At 50.4% G+C, this 22,650-nt stretch overlaps 2 protein-coding genes across 3 annotated transcripts; both read left to right on the top strand.

Moving 5' to 3' along the window:
• Window positions 1–249: 249 nt before the first annotated feature.
• Window positions 250–3,956, top strand: LOC100751951 (left-right determination factor 2). Of its 2 annotated transcripts, XM_035445705.1 has the most exons (5): window positions 250–499; window positions 1,246–1,288; window positions 1,391–1,492; window positions 1,689–1,934; window positions 3,505–3,956. In XM_035445705.1, the coding sequence occupies exons 1-5, from the start codon at window positions 250–252 to the stop codon at window positions 3,866–3,868; spliced, it is 1,005 nt and encodes a 334-aa protein (XP_035301596.1). In that variant the 3' UTR covers window positions 3,869–3,956. The 2 variants fall into 2 exon arrangements, with proteins under 2 accessions (XP_035301596.1, XP_027274632.2); XM_027418831.2 differs by having other exon boundaries at window positions 1,246–1,492.
• A 6,647-nt stretch (window positions 3,957–10,603) lies between these two features.
• Window positions 10,604–14,478, top strand: Pycr2 (pyrroline-5-carboxylate reductase 2). The gene is made up of 7 exons (XM_027418830.2): window positions 10,604–10,857; window positions 11,068–11,138; window positions 12,242–12,421; window positions 12,541–12,762; window positions 12,959–13,051; window positions 13,145–13,308; window positions 13,848–14,478. Exons 1-7 carry the CDS (start codon window positions 10,791–10,793, stop codon window positions 14,011–14,013), a joined length of 963 nt encoding a protein of 320 aa, XP_027274631.1. The 5' UTR covers window positions 10,604–10,790; the 3' UTR covers window positions 14,014–14,478.
• Window positions 14,479–22,650: the final 8,172 nt, after the last annotated feature.

Here is a 22,650-nt window from a genome sequence, read left to right as displayed (position 1 = left end):
GTGTGTCTTCCAGACAGCAATTTGTACCCTTTCTAGACAGCCCCTCCTTGAGGGCTCAGGGGCTTGTCTGGTGTTGAGCTCCCAGGAGGTCCCAGGGGTGTGACCTTTCTTGTCCTTCCTCCCTGCCCCCCACCCCAGGGCCAGCTATAAAGAAGGCGAGCACCAGCCCTCAACAGGCCATCTAGGCCCCAAGAGACTTCAGGGGGCACTGTAGGGACTCACATACCCATGGTTCCTCCTGGTGGCACCATGCAATCCTTGTGGCTCTGTTGGGTACTGTGGGCACTGGCCCTGGCTGGCTGTGGGGCAGCTGTGACTGAGGAGCAGATTCTGGTTAAACTACTGCAGCAGCTGCAACTCAGCAGGGCTCCGGTCCTGGACAACGTGGATGTGGAGACAATGGCCATCCCTGCCCATGTGAGGGCCCAGTATGTGTCCCTGCTGCATCGAAGTCATGGTGACCGCTCCCGAGGCAAGAGGTTCAGCCAGAACTTCAGAGGTGAGCTCTTCCTGCTGGCCCTGGTCTCTGGGAAGGGAAGGTTGACCATGCCCACTCTGGACCCTTCCTTTGTGTGCATTTCTGAGGAGCAGGGATATGTAAGCATGGCTTTGGAGTGTGGCTAGGTCTAGCTCCAGGCTCTGGTTGTGCATTGAAGACTGTCAGGGCCAGGAGGAGGTAGATCACGGTGGAGTAATTGGCAAGACCCAGAGAAGAGGAGGAGAGCCCAGAAAAGCAGAATCTTAGGGTGTGGGTAGGGTGTAGCAAGGACCCAGTTCTGAAAGCAGTAGTATCGCTTCCTGGGGTCCCATCTTGGACCATCTGGGACAGAAGTCAACTGTGTTTTGTACTATGCACACTGAAGTAAGTGACTGGTTGAAGCTGCATTGGGCTAAAAACTAACAAACCAGCACCCTGAGTATGGAGGTAGCCAGCTGTTGAGATGCAGGGGCCCAGATGGTAGTCTCTCCCCTAAGGGCTGGGACCAGTTCTCAACACACAGCCAAGGCCGGGCACCTGTGGAGACCCAATTCTCTACAGCTCCATGAGTTCTGGATCCCAGAGCTCTTTGTGCTTGGCTGGGGAGGGTTAGTGAACAGGCTTGGAGATTTTAAGTAGCCGGCTTTGCACCGGAGGCACAGAATGGGGGATGCTCTGTACCAGCCAAGTCTCTGCACAGTGGCCCTGCCATCCTAGAGGTCTCACGGTTCTTGTAGAAGCCCGGCTGACTCTCTCCATGTCCACAGAGGTGGCAGGCAGGTTCCTGGTGTCGGAGACCTCCAAGCACTTGCTAGTGTTCGGCATGGAGCAGCGGCTGTTGCCTAATTGCGAGCTGGTGCAGGCCGTGCTGCGGCTCTTCCAGGAGCCAGTCCCCAGAACTGCTCTCCGGAGGCATGAGAGGCTGTCCCCACATAGTGCCCGCGCTCGGGTCACCATTGAGTGGCTAAGAGTTCGTGAGGATGGCTCCAACCGCACGGCCCTCATCGACTCCAGGTAGCGACTCCAGCAACTGGATGGAGTGTGTGTGTGTGGGAGTGGTGGTGGGGTGCCGGGGATTGGGGAGCTCGGCTCAGCCCTGCTCGGGGAGGGGAGCAAAGCATGAGGTGGGGACAGCACGGGACAGGAGACCCCTCCAGGGCCTAGCTGGCAGCCTGCTAGTCCCCTCGCCTGACGCTCAGCTGTGTTTCAGGCTCGTGTCCATCCACGAGAGCGGTTGGAAGGCCTTCGACGTGACCGAGGCTGTGAACTTCTGGCAGCAGCTGAGCCGGCCGAGGCAGCCACTGCTGCTGCAGGTGTCGGTGCAGAGGGAGCATCTGGGCCCGGGGACCTGGAGCGCTCACAAGTTGGTTCGCTTTGCTGCTCAAGGGATTCCGGGCAGAGAGGGGCGGGGCGAGCCACAGCTGGAGCTGCACACGCTGGACCTCAAGGATTACGGGTAGGCTGGAGGTTAGATAGCTGGGAATGCAATAGACTAGGTTATCCTTCCCTTTTATCTTAGGCCAGTTTAGGGATGGGCTGTGTAGGCCACCCCAGGAGATGACCCATTCCTACCCATGGTAGTTTCTAGTGGTGCGTTTAGAAACGGTATATTAGCCAAATATTGAATTACACACATAATTGTAACGACCTATTTCCACTCTTCCTTTCTTGAATAAGTCTTTGAAATTTTTAGCTTGAGCTATTCTAAATTTGGATTCTTTTTTTCATGGGAAAGAATGAGCTATTCTAAATTTGGATTCCTCTTTTCAAGGGAAAGATAGGTATATTTAGAGCAGACAAGGATTGCATAGCCCTGTGCATCTGGGGTCCTTAAACTGGATTCAGTAATCATGGGTAAAAAAATACTAAAAACAAAACAAAACAAAACAAAACAAAACAAAAACATCTTATTAAGCATATACCTAAAAAATTGTATTTGTTAAAGGTGTGCACCACCACTGACTGGCTGCCCTACATATACTTTTGTTGTTGTTAAAAAATATTTTTAATGCGGGCCGGGCGTTGGTGGCGAATGCCTTTAATCCCAGCACTTGGGAGGCAGAAGCAGGCAGATCTCTGTGAGTTCGAGAACATCCTGAGCTACAAGAGCTAGTTCCAGGATAGGCTTCAAAGCCACAGAGAAACCCTGTCTCATAAAGCCAATATATATATATATATATATATATATATATATATATATATATATATCTGGGGCTGGAGAGATAGCTCAGAGGTTAAGAGCACTGGCTGCTCTTCCAGAGGTCCTGAGTTCAATTCCCAGCAACCACATGGTGACTCACAACCATCTGTAATGCGACCTGGTGCCCTCTTCTGGCCTGGGCAGAGCACTGTATACATAAATAAATAAATAAATATATGAAAAAATTTTTATTGTGCTGGGCAGTGGGGGAGCACACCTTTAATCCCAGCACTTGGGAGGCAGAGGCAAGCAGATCTCTGTGAGTTGGAGACCAGCCTGGTCTACAAGAGCTAGTTCCAGGACAGCCTCCAAAGCTACACAGAGAAACTCTGTCTCAAAAAAGGATATATTTTTATTGTGCTAGGCAGTGGGGTGCAAACCTTTAATCCTAGCACCTGGGATGCAGAGACAGGCAGATCTCTGGAAGTTCAAGGACAGCCTGGTGTACAAAGTGAGTTCCAAGACAGCCACGGCTATTACACAGAGAAACCCTGTCTCAAAAAACAAAACAAAAAATAATTTTTTAATTGCTGGGCAGTGGTGGCCCATGCCTTTAATCCCAGTATCCCAGCACTGAGGAGGCAGAGCTGTGAGTTCAAGGCCAGCCTGGTCTACAGAGCAAGTTTCAGGACAGCCAGGGCTACACAGAGAACCCCTTAGTAAGTAGTAAATGACTTTGTGTTCTAGACATGTTTCTTTAATGGTTCTTTATCCTTCACGTGTTTTCTTGCAATGCCTTAAGAAACCAGTGGGTGGTAAGTCTCTTTCTCAGAGGCTCCTGACCTTGGTCCTGTCTGTCAGGTGACTTGATCTCTCATCCCCACAGAGCTCAAGGCAATTGTAACCCTGAGACCCCAGTGACTGAAGGCACCCGATGCTGTCGTCAAGAGATGTATCTGGACCTGCAGGGGATGAAGTGGGCGGAGAACTGGATCCTTGAACCCCCGGGGTTCCTGGTCTATGAGTGTGTGGGCAGCTGCCTGCAGCTGCCAGAGTCCCTGACCATCAAGTGGCCATTTCTGGGGCCACGGCAGTGCATTGCCTCGGAGATGACCTCCCTGCCTGTGATTGTCAGCATGAAGGAGGGAGGCAGGACCAGGCCTCAGGTGGTCAGCCTGCCCAACATGAGGGTGCAGAGGTGTAGCTGTGTCTCCGATGGCGCGCTCGTACCCAGGGGGATAGATCTGTAGTCCCCGTGTAGCCACACTTAGTAAGTTAACTTGTCCTAACTCAGTGCCCACATCTCCCGTTTGCCCTACAGGCTTCTGTGTCTTGGCTTCCTTGTCCATCGTCCCCCAGTCTAAGCACTTATGTGAGTAAATAATGCTACTCCATTAGGACACCCTGGCCCACTTAGCAGAGGACATGGCTAAGCAGTGGACAGGTTGCCAGAGAATCTGTTTTCTGGCCAATTCTCAGCTAATTGTGCAACGAAACCCTATGGTGAGAACAGGGGAATCAGCTAATTTACTCTGTCTTGTGGTGATAATTTGAATTCATTTAAACAAAACAAAGCAAACAGAAAAATCCCAGTGAGCCCTAGACAGGAGGATATCTGGCAAAGAGCCTCCTCAATACCAGAACATTCTAGACCTTTTTATTTCTTTTGGGATAGGGATTTAGTATGTCAGGATGGCCTCAACTGCTCTGCCTCCCAAGTGCTGAATCAAAGGCATGCACTATCATGCTCAGCCCATTTAAAACCAAACTGCTGCCAGGCAGTGGTGGCACACGCCTTTAATCCCAGCACTCTGGAGACAGTGGCAGATGGATCTCCGAGTTTGAGGTCAGCTTGATCTACAAAGTGAGTTCCAGGACAGCCAGGGCTACACAGAGAAACCCTGTCTCAAAAAACCAGAATACAAAACAACAACAATAACAAAAAACCCCAAAACAACAAAACCTACATTGTAGTCTTTGTTCTAAGGGCACTAAGAGGAGAAGAGGATGAAGAGCTATGGATTGGGATACTGGCCAGAAAATCAAACAGTTTTTGGAGCTGACCACAAGCAGGGTCTCAAGGCAATGCAGAAGCCTATGAGTTAAGGTGTTAGCTTAAAAAGGAGTGCTGGGCTTTAGCTCTAAGGCTCCACTGCCCCAGGACAGACAGTCGCTAGCATTATGTGCTGTGCAGTGTCAGCATGGTTTCAGCGTGTGTTCAATTCCCAGCAACCACATGGTGACTCACAATCCCCCTCCCTCTTAGAGAAGCACCATGAGAAAGTGCATGTATTAACATGATGCTTCTTTTTTCTTTGCATTTAGCAAAAGCCAATGGAACATAGGTTATCTGAAGAAACAAAACTACAGTGATGTTTCACTCTGTGTGTCTCTGTGTCATTTCTAGTACTCTTCGCTCGAAGACAATGATGGGGAATGATAGCAACATGATTAGAAAATAAGGGGATAAAAACCAACCAACCAAACAACAAAACAAAGGTGGGCAGTTGTGGCACACGGTTTTAATTCCAGCCTTCCACTCGGGAGGCACGTGGATCTCTGAGAGTTCAAGGCCAGGTTGGTCTACAAAGTGAATTCCAGAACAGCTAGAGCTGTTAAACAGAAACCCTGTCTAAAAAACAAAAAACAAAACCAAAAAGGAGATAAGGGCATAATCAAAGACTCCCAGTTTTGGAAGCTTGAAGACTGGATTACATTTAAATTCCCCAAACAACTCTCATTCAAAAATATTATTTTGAACAGTTATATAAACTTCTTCTTTAGAAAGTACTTTGATCTGACCGGCGTTGGTGGCACACGCCTTTAGTCCCAGCACTCGGGAGGCAGAGGCAGGAGGATCTCTGTGAGTTCGAGACTAGCCTGGTCTACAAGAGCTGGTTCCAGGACAGCCTTCAAAGCCACAGAGAAACCCTGTCTCGAACCCGCCCCTCCAAAAAAAGTACTTTGACCCTTGTAATGGAGATGGGGTGATGGTTGTGTAGTAAGCAAGCATTTACTGGGCTAGGTAATAGTATGTGTATAGCACATGTATCACTTCCATCCTGATAAGTAAAGCCAGGCATGGTGGTGATGCATACATTTAATCCCAGCACTCAGGAGGCAGAGGCAGAAGGATCTCTGTGAGTTCAAGGCCAGCCTGGTCTACAAAGCAAGCTCCAAGATAGCCAGAGCTGTTATAAAGAGAGAAACCCTGCCTCAAAAAAACATAAATAAATAAATCCTGTAACTAACGCACAGAGACTAGTCCTTGAGTCCTGGCTACAGTAAGATGCCATTGTTTATGTACTAGACAAGCAAAAAAAATATCCCTCAGGATCTTCCAGAGGATCCAGGTTCGATTCCCAACACCCAGATGGCAGCTGACAACTGTCTGTAACTACATTTCCATAGGACCCAACACCTTCTTCTCGTCTCTGTGGGTACTGGGCATGCATGCAGTGCAGATATCCATGCATACAAATTCCCTATACACATTAATGAAAAGAGTTTTTATAACCATTCTTCCCACAGTTGGGCAGTGAGGACAGCAGAATTCTTGGTAAGAGCAAGACAGTATAAATACACTTTTCCAGTCTGGTTTTGTTTGTGCCTTTGTGGCTGGAGTCTACAGTCATCTCTAGTGCTTTAACACTAGGTGGCGCTCTGAACCCGAGTTTGCAAATGAACTCTGCTATTGCTCTGGGAGCTGGTGGGCAGAGGATTGGGCCCATCAAGCCTGAGGCCCCAGCTGGATCCCTTCCAGCATTGAGAGGAGAAAATCAGTGCTCAAAGCTATCATCTGACTTCCACATACGCAGCATGGCGTGAGTGCCCTCACACACATAAATAACAAATATATAAACTCTTTCAAAAGAGAAAGGAGTAGGGGAGGGAGAGGAGGGAAGCAGAAGGCAGGGAGGGCTGTGTGAGCTTCTCACTCTGCACCCTGCACAGCCTAACCCTGGTCATGTTCAAGGAGAGGAATGGTATATGCATTCACACACACACACACACACACACACACACACACACACACACACACACCCCGTATTGTTAGAGGTCAGCCCTTTTCTTCTTTGAGACAGGGTTTCTCTGTGTAGCCATGCCTGTCCTGGAACTCACTCTGTAGACCAGGCTATCCTCAAATTCAGATATCAGCCTGCCTCTGCCTCCCAAGTGCTGGGACTGAAGGCATATGCTGTCACCATGCAGTTCACTTTGGTAATTTTTAAATATATACACTTAGTCATATTGCATACAGTGAATAAAAAAAAGAAATGAAAAGGAAAAGACACGAGCGCCCCTAGGTGTGGTGGAAGGGAGAGTTTATTGTAGATAAAAAAGAGAGCAGAGCCAGAGATGCCTGGGAGAGTCCAGAGTGGACAGGACCCTGAGCCACTTGAGGAGAGGGGGGAGGAGGAAGGAGAGGAAAGAGAGGGGAACCAGGTGCAGCAGCCCAAAAGACAAAAGGTACAAGAGATTAGTAACCAAAACGGCTGAATTCTATAGGGAAGGGCCTCTGGGAGAAGGGCAGCCCAATCCCTGGGGTGGAGAGTTTCGGGTAGATGACGGGGGTGGGGGGGTGGGGGGGGTGGGGAGTGAGCTGGGTAGGGCGGGGAGTGAGGGGGATATGCCAGCCATTCTTTATAACCAGTAGGGACTGAGGGATGTTGGGAGAACCTGGCGGTCAGGTCTGCTTTGATATGTTAAACAGGCACCTCAGCCATTTGTCCCAGGGTTTGAGACTTAACAGTTGGTTTGTGTGAGATGGTTAAAAATCCATTCTGTAGCCCATCCCATAAGAACCTATGGCCTAATGTACAAAAAGAAACAAAAGACCTGGACTGTAAAGGGTTTTTCTTAAAAAAAAATAAAATAAAATAATCCAGAGATACTGAATTTGAGGCCAGCCTGGTTTATGCAGCTAGTTCCAGGATGGCCAAGGCTACACTGTCTCAAACAAACAAAATCCAGAGATAAAAGTTTCATCAGTTTTGCCTATAAAATTGTTTATTTTAGTCTGTTCGGTGTATGAAATAGTGTTGTCTGATACATGACCTTGAACTTCTGGTCTCTCTGCCTCTGTCTCCCAAGTACTGGGGTTGCTGGGATTGCACTATCTCACTTGGTTATGTCGTGTGGGGGAGGGAGCCAAGTCCTTCCAGCTCGCTACCGACTGAGCTCTATCGCCAGCCCTCCAACAGTAAAGTGGAATTTTCATTCATTTTTTGAGACAGGGTTTCTTTTATCATATATCCCAGACGGGCCTGAACCCTCAATCTTCCTGCCTTGGAGTGCTCCGATTACAAGATCTGCACAACCGGTCACGGCTTCTCCCTGAATTGTTCTTACAAAAACATCAAGATCAGAAAAATCAACTTTAGATGTGCCTCACTGTGCAGGAAAAATAAGTAAAACACTATTTTCCAAAAATGTCATATTGGTCCCTTAGGTGGTAACACTGAAGACCCCGGGGCTCGGGTGCAGGCCAATGGTGGGCCGCTGGATAGGCCCGACTTCCATCCCCAGTACTGAAAAAGAAAAGTAAAAAGAATAACTTTTCTAGCCGGGCGTTGGTGGTGCACACCTTTAATCCCAGCACTCGGGAGGCTGAGGCAGGTGGATCTCTGTGAGTTTGAGGCCAGCCTGGTCTTCAGAGCGAGTACCAGGATAGGCTCCAAAGCTACACAGAGAAACCCTGTCTCGAAAAACCAAAAATAAATAAACAAACAAATAAATAAATAAAATAACTTTTCTACTAAACCTAATTACTAATTTTTGTGTTATAAACACGATACCCATGTAATAAAATAAGGCGAGGGAGGACTGGGTGCTGGAGAGTTCCACCTGCCTAGCTGTGGGCGGCTCAGCATTCCTGGATAACCCCGTTCTCAGAAAGGGGCAGGCCTGTTACTTAAGGATAAGACAGGAGGAAGGCCCGAGGCCCTGATAAAAAGCAAGTGTCCAAGTTCAGACCGATGGAGGGGAGAGCGCCGGATGGAGGGGTGGGAGGAGGCTGAACTGGCTTAACCATTGGCTGGGAGGACAGAAAGGGAGGGGGCACCCAGGGAGGAAGTTGAACTAGCTTTGACTACGTCTGGGAGTCCAGGAAGAGAAGCGGGGAGCACCCATGAGCAGATGCCAGCTAGGAAGCTATCCGAGGCAGGATGGCGGTCAGGCTGGGGCCCTCCCAGAGGGTGTGTCCCAAATGGCTGGGTGGGATGGTAGGTACTTCACTTTAGCGGACTGCAAGAAGGCAGATGGTTTGTAAGTACTTTCTGCTTCTTAGAAGACTGGCAGGAGGTTTGGGAGCATAAGAGCAGCCTGAGCAAAAAGACAAGACTCTGACAGAAAAAAAAAAAAAAAAGCCACAAACTGGAATCCTGGAAATCTCACTTTTAGGGGTCCACACTGGAATTTCATCACAGTAGCATGAAGATTGCCTATATTAATGTTATATGGCCTGGGAGACTGCTCAGCAGCCAAAGGCTCTTGCTCTTGCAGGCCTGAAAACATAAATGTAATCCTCAGAATCATGGTAGAAACCGGAATGTAGTAACATCTATAATCCTACCAGAGGCCGGAGGTGTGGACCAGAGAGCCACCTGGAAACCAGCCTGAAGCACAGAGCATTTCAAATGCAGAAACCGGAGGCCCTGCTTCCAGGTGGGATGGAAAGGTGGTTTGTGAAAGTTGTCCTCTGGCCTCCACAGGAGCTCCGTGGCTCTCGTTCTTTCACTCACGCACACACTTAAAAAAAAAGAAAAAACCGTTCCACTTAACATTTGTTCACAACTGCATCCCCAGAACCTGGCTCGATTGATACCTACGGAATGAATGGGCTTTAGCCTTTGGGAAAATGGTTGCCATGGTAGGGTACGTCTGTGAATGGAATGCGTACACCTTAAAATCTTGTTTAAAGTAACTTTTCGGTGGCACTGGAAACTGCTTATGATTTGTATGCTATAGAAATTTGTTTGAGGCCTGGAGAGATGGCTCAGCAGCTGGGAGCACTGGCTGCTTTTCCAGAGCCAGAGCCAGGTTCGATTCTCAGCACCCACATGGCAGCTCAGATCTGTCTGTAACTCCAGTTCCAAGGCTTCTGACACTCTCATACATGCAGGCAAAATACCAAAACACAAATTATACTTTTTTTTAAAAGAGAAAGAAGTTTATTTTCGTCTACATGCCCGTAATCCTATCACTCTAGTGAGTAACGCAGGGAGGTCACAAGTTCGAGGCCAGTCTGGGCTATATAGTGAGGCACTCTCCAAAATCCAAGCCCAACCCGCAGCTCCCCGGGCGCCCGCCTGTGGGCTTGGACATGTAACGGGAATCCTTCTGGAATAAGCACTACAGTACCATTGAGAGTGGAAGAGGCGTTGTCACCGGTGGACCGAAGCCAGGACAGCTCCTGAGAGGCCGCAATGCCGGGTCCGGTTTGCATTCTCATTTTATACTCTAAAACTACAATGTGGTGCGGGCAAGCAAGCAAGGTTGTGCAGAAGCCAAGGTGGCAGTCAGCAGGTTGTTAAGGACAACGACCCACTGTTCTAGCTATTTCTCCAAGTAGCTATTCCGTTCCGGGTAGCGAGTGAAGTCATGCTTGGCAAACAGGCAGAACAAGCAGTGCTTTAATTGAACCACTAAAGAAATCAACAAATCCTTCCACAGTTGATTCTCTCTACCTAATTCTACTTCCGAAGGAGCATGCGGAAGCCGGCTTCCCCTGACACTAACGGACAGCTGGAGCCCTGGCATCTCCTGGTCTCCACGTGGGGTTCATCTCTAGTAGGCGCTTTGGAGACCCCATTCCTGGACCAGAGAGAGTCAGAAACCAGCAGCCACACCAGGAACTCGCGGAGACCCCAGGCGAGCCACAGGCTCCACCCGCAGAGAGAGCGGGAGGCGAGCGCACGACCGGGCAGCGCCACCGATTGGTGCGCCCCGAGATGCCAGTCTCGGATTGGCTGCTTGGGACACGTGGCCTACCTGAGGCCTGTGCTTGGCGGCGGATGCTCAGGTCTAGTCCCGGCCTCCCTTGCTGTGCGCCCGGTGCATCCCTGCTTGGAAGCTGCACCGAGGTCTTCGGATCCGGGTCTTTCCAGGCTCGGACCCTGAGCCCAGGATTCCCAGCGTCTCCGGGTCGGCGCTTGCGGGGATCCTGCGGCCATGAGTGTGGGTTTCATCGGCGCGGGCCAGCTGGCCTGTGCGCTGGCGCGGGGCTTCACGGCCGCCGGTGAGCGCATCGTCAACCCTGGGTCTCACCAGAGTGTGTGAATGAGTGAGTGAGCGCGTGTGCGAATGTGAACGGATGGGCGATTTGCGTCCATTTGCTTGGATGCCAGTTTCGGAGGCCGGCACTGCCAGAGCTGCTATGGGCTTCCTTTGATGGATGGGCTGCATGATCAGGCCGTAATCCCCTGTTGAAAAACCTTGTTCTCTGTAGGCGTCCTGTCGGCTCACAAGATAATAGCCAGCTCCCCGGAAATGGACCTGCCCACGGTGTCTGCGCTCAGGGTAGGAGGGATGGAGGGGACTGGGAAAAGCGTGACCTGAGGTGACCTGACTTGGGCTGTCTCAGACAGACCTCCCCTAGAGAGATCATCATGACAAGCCTTCCACCTTCTTTGGGGCTGCCCTTTGTAGTGAGAGCCCCCAGGTAAAGATAGGGTCGGATCCAGACACTGGGGTAAAAGTAGGTGTATAGGAAAGGCTGTTTGTTTGCTAGTCTACTTTACTTTGAACTCACTATATAGGCATGGAACTCTGGAAAAGTCTGCTTCAGATTCCCCAGTGTTGGGAATCACAGGCGTGAGCCACCAAGTGAGGCAGAAATTAGTTTTTCTTCATTGATAGTTCTGTGACATTAAGTACTCAGTCACTCCGAGACTGTTTCCTCCTTTTCTGTAGCCTTGTGCTGTTGTAAGTGATGGTGTTGGGAAAGGACCTGGTGAGTTACTTTCTTTTGTTTGTTTGTTTGTTTTGTTTTGTTTTGTTTTTCAAGACAGGGTTTCTCTGTGTAGCTTTGGAGGCTGTCCTGGAACTAGCTTTTGTAGACCAGGCTGATCTCAAACTCACAGAGATCTGTCTGCTTCTGCCTCCTGAGTGCTGGGATTAAAGGTGAGCGCCACCAACGCCTGGCTTATCCTGAGTCTTATAAAATCTGGGCAGTGTGGTGCAGGACAGCCTATGAGGCAGTGTTTGTGCCTGACACTGTAGGGCCCTGACACTCACTTTGGAGTCCTAGGGGGACCCTGTAGAGGCTTGGTGCTCTGATAAACTAGGTACTCTGGCTGCTAGGTTGAGAGTGGGCTTTGTGTAGCTCTGCTCACAGACCATGGGGGTTCTCACCTGGCAAAGGGGTGTCAGAAGATTTCTGGGGTTGAGGGAACAGCGACTTTTCTGGCCACCGTGAAGAAGTTTGCCCTGTCCTGCATTAACATCTGTGCCTTCTGGCCCAGTGGCAGGGACAGAAAGTTGTCACTTGAGGGTGATCATGGAGCCCTGAAGGGACAGACTAGAGTTCTGGCTGCAGCTGGCAGAGGGGCTTGGCTGTTCCGTGGGAGGCAGAGCTCAACCCTGCTACCTGGCACCATTGACCAGGTCCTCTTCTCCGGCAGAGATTGGGCGTGAATGTGACCCGAAGCAATAAGGACACCGTGCGGCACAGTGATGTCCTGTTCCTGGCTGTGAAGCCGCACATCATCCCCTTCATCCTGGATGAGATTGGGGCCGACGTGCAGGAGAGGCACATCGTGGTGTCCTGTGCAGCCGGTGTCACCATCAGCTCTGTGGAGAAGGTGCTGATGCCCCGGTGCCCGTTGTGTGAGAGGAGGGTGGCCCGTGAGTGGCTGCCGATGGGTCAGACCCCGGGGGAGCTGTGCCCTGGGCACTCAGTTGGCTTGCTCTCCTGCTCTAGAAGCTGATGGCGTTCCAGCCAGCCCCCAAAGTGATCCGCTGCATGACCAACACACCCGTGGTGGTCCGCGAGGGGGCCACGGTGTATGCCACAGGCACCCATGCTCTAGTGGAGGACGGGAAGCTGCTGGAGCAGCTGATGAGCAGCGTGGGCTTCTGCACAGAGGTGGAGGAGGACCTCATCGACGCCATCACGGGGCTCAGCGGCAGTGGGCCTGCCTATGTGAGTGGTCCTACTTGTGTGACTTCTAGGCGACAGGCGGGGCTGGCGGAGGAGAGGACAGCAGCGCTGTCTCTTGGGCGTGGCTGGAGGTGGGAGGAGCTGACCCTGAGGACTAATTCCGGTCATCAGGAGAAATCAGCCTCTGGGGAGTGGGTACTTGGTGCTTGCTTCCTGGGTTCAGACAGTATCTCCACAGGCATTTATGGCCCTGGATGCGCTGGCGGATGGTGGGGTGAAGATGGGCGTGCCAAGGCGCCTGGCAGTCCGACTGGGAGCTCAGGCGTTGCTGGTCAGTGTCTTCGCGTGTTTGACCTGGGGTTGGGTTTGGGGGGGCTACTGAGCTTGGGGCATGGGTTGGTTCTAATGGCCCTTTGTGTCTCAGGGAGCGGCTAAGATGCTGCTGGACTCGGAGGACCACCCAGGCCAGCTCAAGGACAATGTCTGCTCCCCTGGGGGGGCCACCATCCATGCCCTGCACTTCCTAGAGAGTGGGGGCTTCCGCTCTCTGCTCATCAATGCCGTTGAGGCCTCCTGTATCCGAACAAGGTGGGTATGACACGCTCTCCCCTGCCTGAATTCTTCCATTCCCAGCCTGCCCTGCGGTGTGCTGGTTTCTTCTCTGCTTAGACCTCATGGGTGATGTCGTTGGAGTCTGTGCTCTGTTGGTGACCACAGCTTACTTGACTTTCTTGAGCTAAGGGTTTGGTAGCCTGACTTCACTCGGTTCTTTCCACAGCTCTGGTAACTTTGATTTGTAGATGGAGAATTTAAGGTCAAATGGATAAATGATGGAGGTGGGATTCAACTCCTGCCTGCCTGAAACTTTGAGCTCAAACCCTGTAACTTCCCATACTCCCTTTCCTGTGGGTCCTGAATATCACTGGGGTGCTGTCTAGCTTGGATCTCATGAGTGACTGTGACACTCCCTGCTTAGTTATGGAGGACTCTTGAGGAGCTCGGAGCCTTCTTGGTTTGGGATTCTGAGTTTGGGTGGTGTCAGGTTGAGGTTCTGGGGTTGTATGGCTAGAAGGCCGAAAGCTCCAGCTCTAAGGTTTGCTATGTTCCCCGTGGGGCTTTGTCTACAGAGAGCTGCAGTCCATGGCTGACCAGGAAAAGGTCTCCCCTGCTGCCCTTAAGAAGACTCTCCTGGACAGAGTGAAGCTGGAGTCCCCCACCGTATCCACGCTGGCTCCACCCAGCTCAGGGAAGCTGCTCACGAGAAGCCCCGCCCAGGGAAGCAAGAAGGACTGAGGAGTGCGGTGTGGGGTCTCCCTGTCCTCAGCAGTGCAGGGGCGGTCAAGCTTAGGTCTGGCGGGGGAAGCTGCTTGGATCTGTTCACTTAGTGGCATAGAGTCCTTCTCTTGTCCCACAGCAGAAGGTGCTCTGGAGAGGCATCTGATGCCCGAAGCCAGGTGGTCCTGCACACCTCTCTGAGGGAGGTGGGAGGCCCTGTGTTAGCATCCCCCCTCAGCTGAGAGAACTGTGGAGAACTTTAGTTAGATTCCAGGGGTGGTTCAATTTGACCTCAAGAGAAGAAACAGAGGGAAGGACCATTCTCTGAATTAAAAATATGTAAAAGAAGCAAGTGACTTAGTGTTGCAGTGTGGAGAATTCTAGGGTGCTTTTGTTTAACTCTGGTTTCACAGATGTCCCATTGGAAGGTGATGTTCACTGCCAAGTTCTAGCTGCTTTAATAAAGATTTTATTTATTTTTGAGCTAGAGTCTCACTGTGTAGCCCAGGCTGACCTCGATTTGAGGTTATCCTCTTGCCTCTGCCTTTTTTTTTTCTTTTTTTCCCCTTGAGATAGGGTTTCTCTATGAAACAGTCCTGGCTGTCCTGGAACTCACTCTGTAGACCAGGCTGGCCTGGACCTCACAGAGATCCACCTGCTTTGGTCTCCCAAGTGCTGAGATTAAAGGTGTGTGCCACCACCTTGAGTTTTTTCTTACTTCTGTGTCACTGTGGTAGTTACTTTTTCATTGTGTGATAAGACACTATGACCAGCTTAGAGGAGGCACAGTTGATTTTGTGCTTGTGGTTTGGGGGGTTAGAGTCCACGATGGTGGAGCAGAGGCATAGCAGCACAAACGGCTGAGAGAGCTCATGTGTTGAACCATAGTCAGGAGCAGAGCGGCTTAACTCTCTGAAGCCTCAGAACCTGCCCTTGTGGTCAAACTTCCTCCAGCAGCTTCCCACACAGCCATCAACTGGGGGCCAAACATCAAATTCCCAAGACTTGAGGGGCAATCTCATTCAAACCACATCTGTTATGTTCTGGGCCTCCCTGTAAGGCAGCAGGATGGGCCAAGGGTAGGAAGGAGGGATGAGGGGTGAAGAGCCAGGCCCTGAGAGCTGAAGTGACAAAACCTATCCCCAGGGTTAGGTGTGCCCTTGGATGGGCCAAAGTCTGGTGACATCCCCCAGTGTCAGCAGGCCCAGGGGTCCTCATTGTCAGGGGAAGGATGTGTCTTTTTCTTTACTTTATAGGATGCCAAGGCCAGTGCACTGTCCACACAGACAGACGGCAAGTGACCCTGTTCCTAGCTTCCTCCCTTGTCCTCACAGGACCCCGAGCTGACCTAACGTAGCCTTCAACCCCAACTTTTCTGAGGGCCCCAGAAAAAAATGTTTACCTAGTGACACCTTTCTCTGTTTTGTTTTTCCTCACATGGGGCAAGCAGCTCTGCCTGGCTATAACAGTAGATCCTCTGGGGCAGTGGCTTGAAGTTGACTTGCTGTCTCACTCCCTTTATTCTGCTTTAGTTGGTTGCTTGCAGTTAGCAGGCATGATTTTGGTAGTTAAATCTGAGCAATTTGGGGCTGGAGGTGTAGCGTAATAGTAACACACTTATCTGGCATGCAGAAGCCCTGGCTTCTATCCCCAGCAAGGAGGGAGAAAAGAGACGGATTTAACAGTTTTTTTTTTTTTTCTCCACTGCTCCTTTTATGGGGTGCAGAAATACAAACACACCCTCTCCCATCCCCTGCAGCCCTACGTGGCTGTTGCTAAGCACTGCTCCAGAGAAACCCTGGGGAGTTTTTACTTGTGCCCAAGGGCGTGGCTCGACTGGCTTTGTCTGCCAACACTTTACAGCCCATCCTGTGCTGTGCTTTTCTAGTAAAGCAGATGGAGCATCAAAGTGGCTACGGCAAGGCTAGGGATGTGGCTGAGTGGGAGAGAGTTTGTATTTAGTACTCGTAAGGCTCTGCTTCAATCAGTGGCAACGAAAAGCTCAATGTCTTGAGTTTTGATCCCTGGCATCTACATAAAGGTGGAAGGAGAGAACTGGATGCCATGTGTGCTGTGTGACACACGGGCACATCTCCCGTAGGTTACACACATCGTACAGAAATGAGATATACAGGAAAGAGGGCAGGGCTTCATCATAGGAGAGATGTCCCGAGTCAGAGAAAAGGCTGGTCCAAGGTGCTTGGGACTAGTGGGCTCCAACACTGTAGCGCAGAGAAGGGCTCTGGAGCCAGACCTGGACTGGTCTGGGTTTAGGGGATAGGGAGAAGGCAGCGGGTGACTTCTTGTTTCCGCTATGAAGTTCAGTGTTCTGCAGAGGGGAAAACCCAGGTTTATGCTTTGCTTCCTTCTAGCCTCTGCCATAGCAGCCACCAGGGCTGTAAAGCTGGGCAGCTGCTCTCTTGTGGACCCACAAGCTAGCATCCCTTCTGGGCTCCTGGACAGAGTGTCCTGCCAATATCAGTTTCTCACTGTACCCAGCCTCTCCAGGTCATCTGAAGGAGCATTCGCCAGTCCCTCACAGGGAGTTAGATCATATCCTACCAGGTCGCCTTGCCAAGTTCTTGAGTCTGTGTCCTCACCCTCGGGTGAGCACTGGCTCTCCCTGCTGGTGCTGGGATTTAAAGGAGACAAAGATCTGGTGTGTGGCAGGCATGATGAGCCATAAGAACTTGAAAATGCTGTGTTTTTTTTTAAAGATTTATGTATGTATGTATGTATGTATGTATGTATGTATGTATGTATGTATTATACAGTATTCTGTCTGCATGTACACCTGAGGGCACCGGATCTCATTATAGATGGCTGTGAGCCACCGTGTGGTTGGTTGCTGGGACCTCTGGAAGAGCAGCCAGTGCTTTTAACCTCTGAGCCATCTCTCCAGCCCGAAAGTGCTGTTTGGTTATAATCTGCAAGAAGACTGAAGCGCAGAAAGTCTGGCAAGCAGGTGGTAGAACCAGGGCCATGGCTTTGGGCTGCCTGGCCCGTGGCCCGGCTCCCTGCGGTGGTATCTGCCTTTTTAAATTTTATTTTGCAGCATTTGGGTTGGAACCCAGGGCCTCATTTCTATTAGGCACAGGGCCTTTCCCCTTTTGGAGTCAGGGTTTCAGTGATCTGCCCAGGCAGGCCTTGTCCCAGTCTGCTGCGTCTGCCTCTGGAGTAGCTGGAATTATAGGCCTATGCCACCGGCCAGCCCTGGCTTCCTCCCCTTTTGTTGATGGGAGATGAAAGGGCACTGAGCAAGCATTACTGCCATCTCCACCCACATCACCCTCCCCCTGCACGGTGCTCCCAAACTTGCTGCTCCCCGAATGTGCTGTTTTGATCACCCGGCTTTCCCCCTTATATTCTCTGCCTCTTTAAGTGCAGTAGACGCTACCCCAAACCTCAGAGTTCCTGAGGGCCCTATAGGAATGTTGAATCCTCAGGCATGTGTGGGAGCCCCTGCTAGACACTGCTCTCAGGAACCTGACAAGCTCTTATTAACTTGAATTGAGCTGACTGTGGCTGGCAGCCAACATTCTCAGAAAGCTGACTAAGGCCAGGGAGAAATCCCTACAAAATAAGCAATGCATATGCATCTCTTCAGATCTTGCTATAGATACATAAAGTACAAAGTACTGTATGCCAGTCTCCCCACCCCGCCCCCAACCCCGTGTTATGATGTCATCGTCCTGAGACATCCATGACCAGCTAAAGGAAATAGTGGCTAGTAAAGAGAGATCCACGTGACTCAGGGTAAGGAAGATGGGGGTGGGGGGTGCAAGATGACAGAGACAAATCAGGCCTTCCTGTGACTCTGGCCTTCCTCTGAATTGGGAAGATTGGATGCAAGGAACACCTGCTGTAATCCAGCTAGCCTGCATTTGTTCATTCCTCGCACACTGAGTACTTGCTATGTGCCCAACCTGGCGCTGCGAACACCCAGACCTGATGGCTTCCTCTAATGTAGATCCCGATAGGTGAGAAAAACAAAATGGAGATACAGAAAAACCATTGCCTGTTCAGTGCTCAGTGAGCTTGGCGGACATTGTGTGAGCCAGGGAGAGGGGCAGGTATGAGGAAAAGTGCTGAAAGGCAGAGAAGTAAAGGAGCAGCCGCAAGAGACATCTCACCTCTACCGAATCCTCAGAACTCTACAGGTCTGCAAAGATAAGGGGCCTTTACAGCGCATGGCAAAGTAAGTGGCTAAGACAGCGTGGGGAAGTAGCTTGGAGAGTGAAGAATGAATAGCATATGTGTGCTGGATTTGGGGGTGGCCAGTAGAGGCGGGGCCTGCACGGAAGACAGGTGCACTCCTAGGAGAGTAGACAGGAGGGAAGCACTGGCTAACCGAGTGGCTCAGGAAATGGCAATTAGGGAGGAGGAGCTGAGCTCCAAGCCTAGCGCCTATGAAAAACAAAACAAAACAAACAAACAAACAAACAAACAAAAAACTGGGCATGGCAGGTGTGCCTTTCATCTCACTGCTGGGGAGGTAGAGACAGGAGGGGCCCTGGGCTTGCTGGCCAGTTGAATCAGTGAGCTTCAGTGAATCCAGAGACCCTGTCTCAAAAAACAAGGTGGGGGCTGCAAAGAGTTCTGTGGATAAATTGGTTGCTGTGCAAATACAAATCCGAGGACTGTGTTTGAATCCCCAGAGGCCGTGTTCATCTCCACACTCCTACAGCGAGGTGAGAGACCGAGACAGATGAATTCCAGCAGTTTGCGGGTCAGCTAGTGGGACATGCAACAGCACAAAGAGAACCTGACTCAGACAAGCTGGGGGCAAGGACCAACAGCCCAGGTTGTACCCATGCACATATATGTGAACACACACACATCACACACACTAAGTAAAATCTTAAAAAGGAAAAAATGAGGTGAATAACCGAAGAAGACACCTGAGTTTGACTTCTGGTCACCTGCACCCACACAAGCCTGTGCAGACACATGATAAACACACGTGAAAGAAAGAAAAACAAAATATAGTGATAGATATGCATAAAAACGCCATAATAAAACCCACTGCTTTGTATGTTTACGTAAATAAATTTTTAGTGCTGGGCACACTGGTACACACCTTTCATCCCAGCACTTGGGAGGCAGAGGCAGGTGGATTGCTGTGAGTTCAAGGCTAGCCAGGGCTACAAAGTGTGAACTTGTCTCAGGAAAAACAAAAAAAAGAACAACAACAACAAAAAACCCAATAAATAAAAACATATGAATAAAAATTTAAATGGGGGATGGTGGAAAAAACTCTATTGGGTACCCTTAACTGGAACCTTGCGGCCATCTGGGCGATAAAGGCCAGGGCCAGGTGAAGTGTAATTAACAAAACCGAAGGACCCTTGGCTTCCGCCAGCAGAGCCCAAAGCAAGTGATTGTTTCAAAGCCAATCTGTGTGATGCAAAGACAAGTTAATACCACATGTCCACAGTGTCCCTATTGTGTGCTCAGCCAGAGCACAATGCCTGGCACTTAGCAGGTGCTTAGTGGGGATTGTTGAGCATGAGATGCGGGCAAGGTGAGAGGGAAATAGTGTGCGGGCCTCAAACCAAGCTCTGTCCCAGCTCTTCTTTCCTTCTCCTTTTCCTTTTCTCTTTCTCTATCTGCCCCTCAATCCTGTGTGTGTGTGTGTGTGTGTGTGTGTGTGTGTGTGTGTGTGTGCGTGCGCATATACTCATGCAAGAATACTAAATTTATCTATCACTGAGCCACACCCTCAGCCCCTCTGTGCTGCCATAAACTAACCTGTGGAACACTGAGACCGCTGAGAAAAGCATTAACAGTCACAGACTTCCCTGGGTGGCAGACCTGTCACCGAGGGCTGAGCCCTTTGCCTGTCAGGTGGATGTTTTGATTTTTGTGGTTTTTGCATTAGGAATGAATTCTACTTGGGTCAGATGGAGATGGAGACAGAGTCTCAGAAGGGGCCCTGGCCAGAAGTAGGGTTGCAAGCCAGCACCAGTAGAATTGGTGTCTAGCTGACATTTGTGCAAGGTGGCCTATTAGGGCTTTATTCCTGCATATTGCACCTCAGGTGGGCAGCCTGCATAGCAGACATGCATTTTCTCACCGTCCTGCAGTCTGGAAGCCTGACATTCAAGCGTCAGTGGGATTGGGCTTTCTGAGCATGCAGATCTCTTTCTCTCATGGTCCCTCCTCTGTGTGTCTCTACTGACTTCTTTTTAGTGACACCAGCCATCTTGGTTGAGGGACCACCCTCGATGCCTCGCTAAGTGTAGCCTTATCTCCAGATAGATGCATCCTGAGGTACTGGGGTATTGCTTCAGCGCATCTATTTCAGGTGGACCAGTCGGCCCAGACAAACCATACAGACTCAGGGGATGAATGAAGGCTGGGAACAGAGAGGGAAGCTGTCAGGATGGGCGCCGCACAGAGGCTCTGAGGTTAGCTGAGGTCAGGTTTGACCCTGCAGGTGGCAGGGGGAAGTGAGCATATGTTCTGGAATTTAGAGAAATGGGAGCATGCTCAGGAGGATGTGGTCGCCCAGATCGCCAGTGGGTGTGAAGGCTCCTCCTGAGCTGCAGAGGGCGCTGCTGCACCAATCACTTCCAGCTGGAAATGCAGGTGGGACTCAGGCACCTTTCTTCAGGGGAGTCCTTCCCTCCAGTGCACCGGGTTCTGTTGGAGCCAGGCTACATATGGGACAAAGGGAATTGTGAGCATCAATAAATGACCCGGAGCTTCAGCCTGCCTAATTTAGGACCCACCGCCTACTCTGCTCATGTTGTCTAGATATTTTCTTTCTCCATGCCTCCCTGTAGAAGCTGCCTTTGGCTGCTCTTTTCTGGTTGCCAAGGTGCCTGGAACTGTGAGATGCCAAAGGTCTGGGGGCTGAAAGCCCCTAGCTATGAGGCAAGAGGATCTAACAAGTGGAGGGACCATTACCTTTCGTTAACATTAGCACAAATCTCATTGTCTAGGGACCATGAGCCTGCTGTGTGAACATGGCACAATCCCAGAGCTTGTCTCACCTTCCCAGCTGCCCTTAGTCAGGAGTAGCCAGGGCGGGGCACGGGCACACTCAGACTCACACTCACACATACCGCCCATACATCACAGAAATTCACACACATCACTCAGTTACACACAGACCTCACTCACACGCACACATGCACCCACAGGATTACACACTCAGAGCCATACATGTTTAAACGCTAACTCATGCACATGCACTAACTTGTGCGCATATTAACACACACTCTCAAGAGTGTGGATCAAGGCCTGCTGTCGGGTCCTTGCCAGCACTAACATGGCCAGGCCTGAGCAGCTCCTCATCCCCAAGGCACAGCCTTGCTGCTTTTCTGACCTCTCTTCCATGTCTGGGCCTGCAACTATCTAGAGTGGGGTGTCTCTTCTCTCCTCCTCCTTTTGGTTCTCTGTCCCATCAAGCTTTGGTCTTCTCTCCCTCAAGGATCTAACTACTAGTTATTTTTCCAGAGACTTCTGTCTGGATCACCAGCACTGCGGGGTCCCCTCCTGCTCTGCTGCTGATGTAGCCAAAGCCCCTCCCGGAGCTGGCCTCCCCAGGCCCCTGGGTGTGATCCCCTGGACACCTCCCGTGGGCTGCTCAGGCTCATCTTCTCGTTTCTATCCCCTTCCCTGCATATCCTTACCCCTGCGTCTGTGGGTGATACCCCTTCTTCCTGGCCCAGGCCCGGATCCAGAGACTCACAGCTCTGACTAGGCCAGGAGGAGGAGCTTCATTTAAGAGCGTCTTCCTGGCTTTCTTCATAAGAGCCTTGCTGCCTCTTAGGTCTGACACACTGCAGTTGCTCCTGATTTTGGTGTTGTGTCTGAAAAGTCATCTCTAGACCCCTAATTGTCTAGATTTTCTTCTGTGTTATCTTCTATATATCTTCTATTTTCTTTTCTTTTTCTTGTTTTGAGACAGGGTCTCACTATATAGCTCTGGCTGGTCCAGAACTCACTATGGAGACAGGTCTGCCCACCCCTGTCTCTCAAGTGCTGGGATTAAAGGAGTGTGCTACTACACCTGATTATTATTTTTAAGATTTATTTATTATGTGTACAATGTTCTATCTGCCTGTATGCCTGCACCACAGAAGAGGGCACCGGATCTTATTATAGATGGTGTGAGCCACCATGTGGTTGCTGGGAATCGAACTCAGGACTCTGGAAGAGCAACCAGTGCTCTTTACCTCTGAGCCATCTCTCTGGCCAACTCTCTCTTCTGACCTCCACAGTTACCAAGCACATAAGTGGTACACACACATACATACATACATTCAGGTCTTTCTTTCTTTTTTTTTTTTTTTTTTTTTTTTTGATATGAGCTTACTGTGTAGCCCTGGCTGGCTTAGTCCAGACTAGCCCAAGACTCACAGAAATTTGTCTGCCTTTGTCTCCCAAGTACTGGGATTAATGGTTGTGTGCTACTATACTCATCTTTGTGTTGAACTTTTGTTTGTTTGGTTTTGGCTTTTTTTGAGACAGGGTTTCTCTGTGTAGTCCTGGCTGTCCTGGAACTAGCTCTGGAGACCAGGCTGGCCTTGAACTCAGAGATCTTCCTGCCTCTGTCTCTCGAGTGTTGGGACTAAAGGAATATGCCACCACACTCAGTTTTTGTTTTGAATTTTTGAGACAGGGTCTCACTATAGCCAGCTCAGG

This window comes from Cricetulus griseus, chromosome 5 (genome assembly GCF_003668045.3).
Source record: "Cricetulus griseus strain 17A/GY chromosome 5, alternate assembly CriGri-PICRH-1.0, whole genome shotgun sequence".
Taxonomy (NCBI): Eukaryota; Metazoa; Chordata; class Mammalia; order Rodentia; family Cricetidae; genus Cricetulus; species Cricetulus griseus.
The sequence above is the reverse complement of the archived record's forward strand: the minus strand, read 5'-3'. Positions and strand labels throughout refer to the sequence as shown.

Bases quoted from the DNA above. Each gene is read 5' to 3' on its own strand.
- LOC100751951 (XM_027418831.2), top strand. From the start codon at position 250: ATGCAATCCTTGTGGCTCTGTTGGGTACTGTGGGCACTGGCCCTGGCT. The intron at 1,493-1,688 runs GTAGCGACTCCA...GCTGTGTTTCAG, and splicing joins ACGGCCCTCATCGACTCCAG to GCTCGTGTCCATCCACGAGA. The intron at 1,935-3,504 runs GTAGGCTGGAGG...TCATCCCCACAG, and splicing joins CTGGACCTCAAGGATTACGG to AGCTCAAGGCAATTGTAACC.
- Pycr2 (XM_027418830.2), top strand. From the start codon at position 10,791: ATGAGTGTGGGTTTCATCGGCGCGGGCCAGCTGGCCTGTGCGCTGGCG. The intron at 13,052-13,144 runs GTCAGTGTCTTC...TTTGTGTCTCAG, and splicing joins TGGGAGCTCAGGCGTTGCTG to GGAGCGGCTAAGATGCTGCT. The intron at 13,309-13,847 runs GTGGGTATGACA...CTTTGTCTACAG, and splicing joins GCCTCCTGTATCCGAACAAG to AGAGCTGCAGTCCATGGCTG.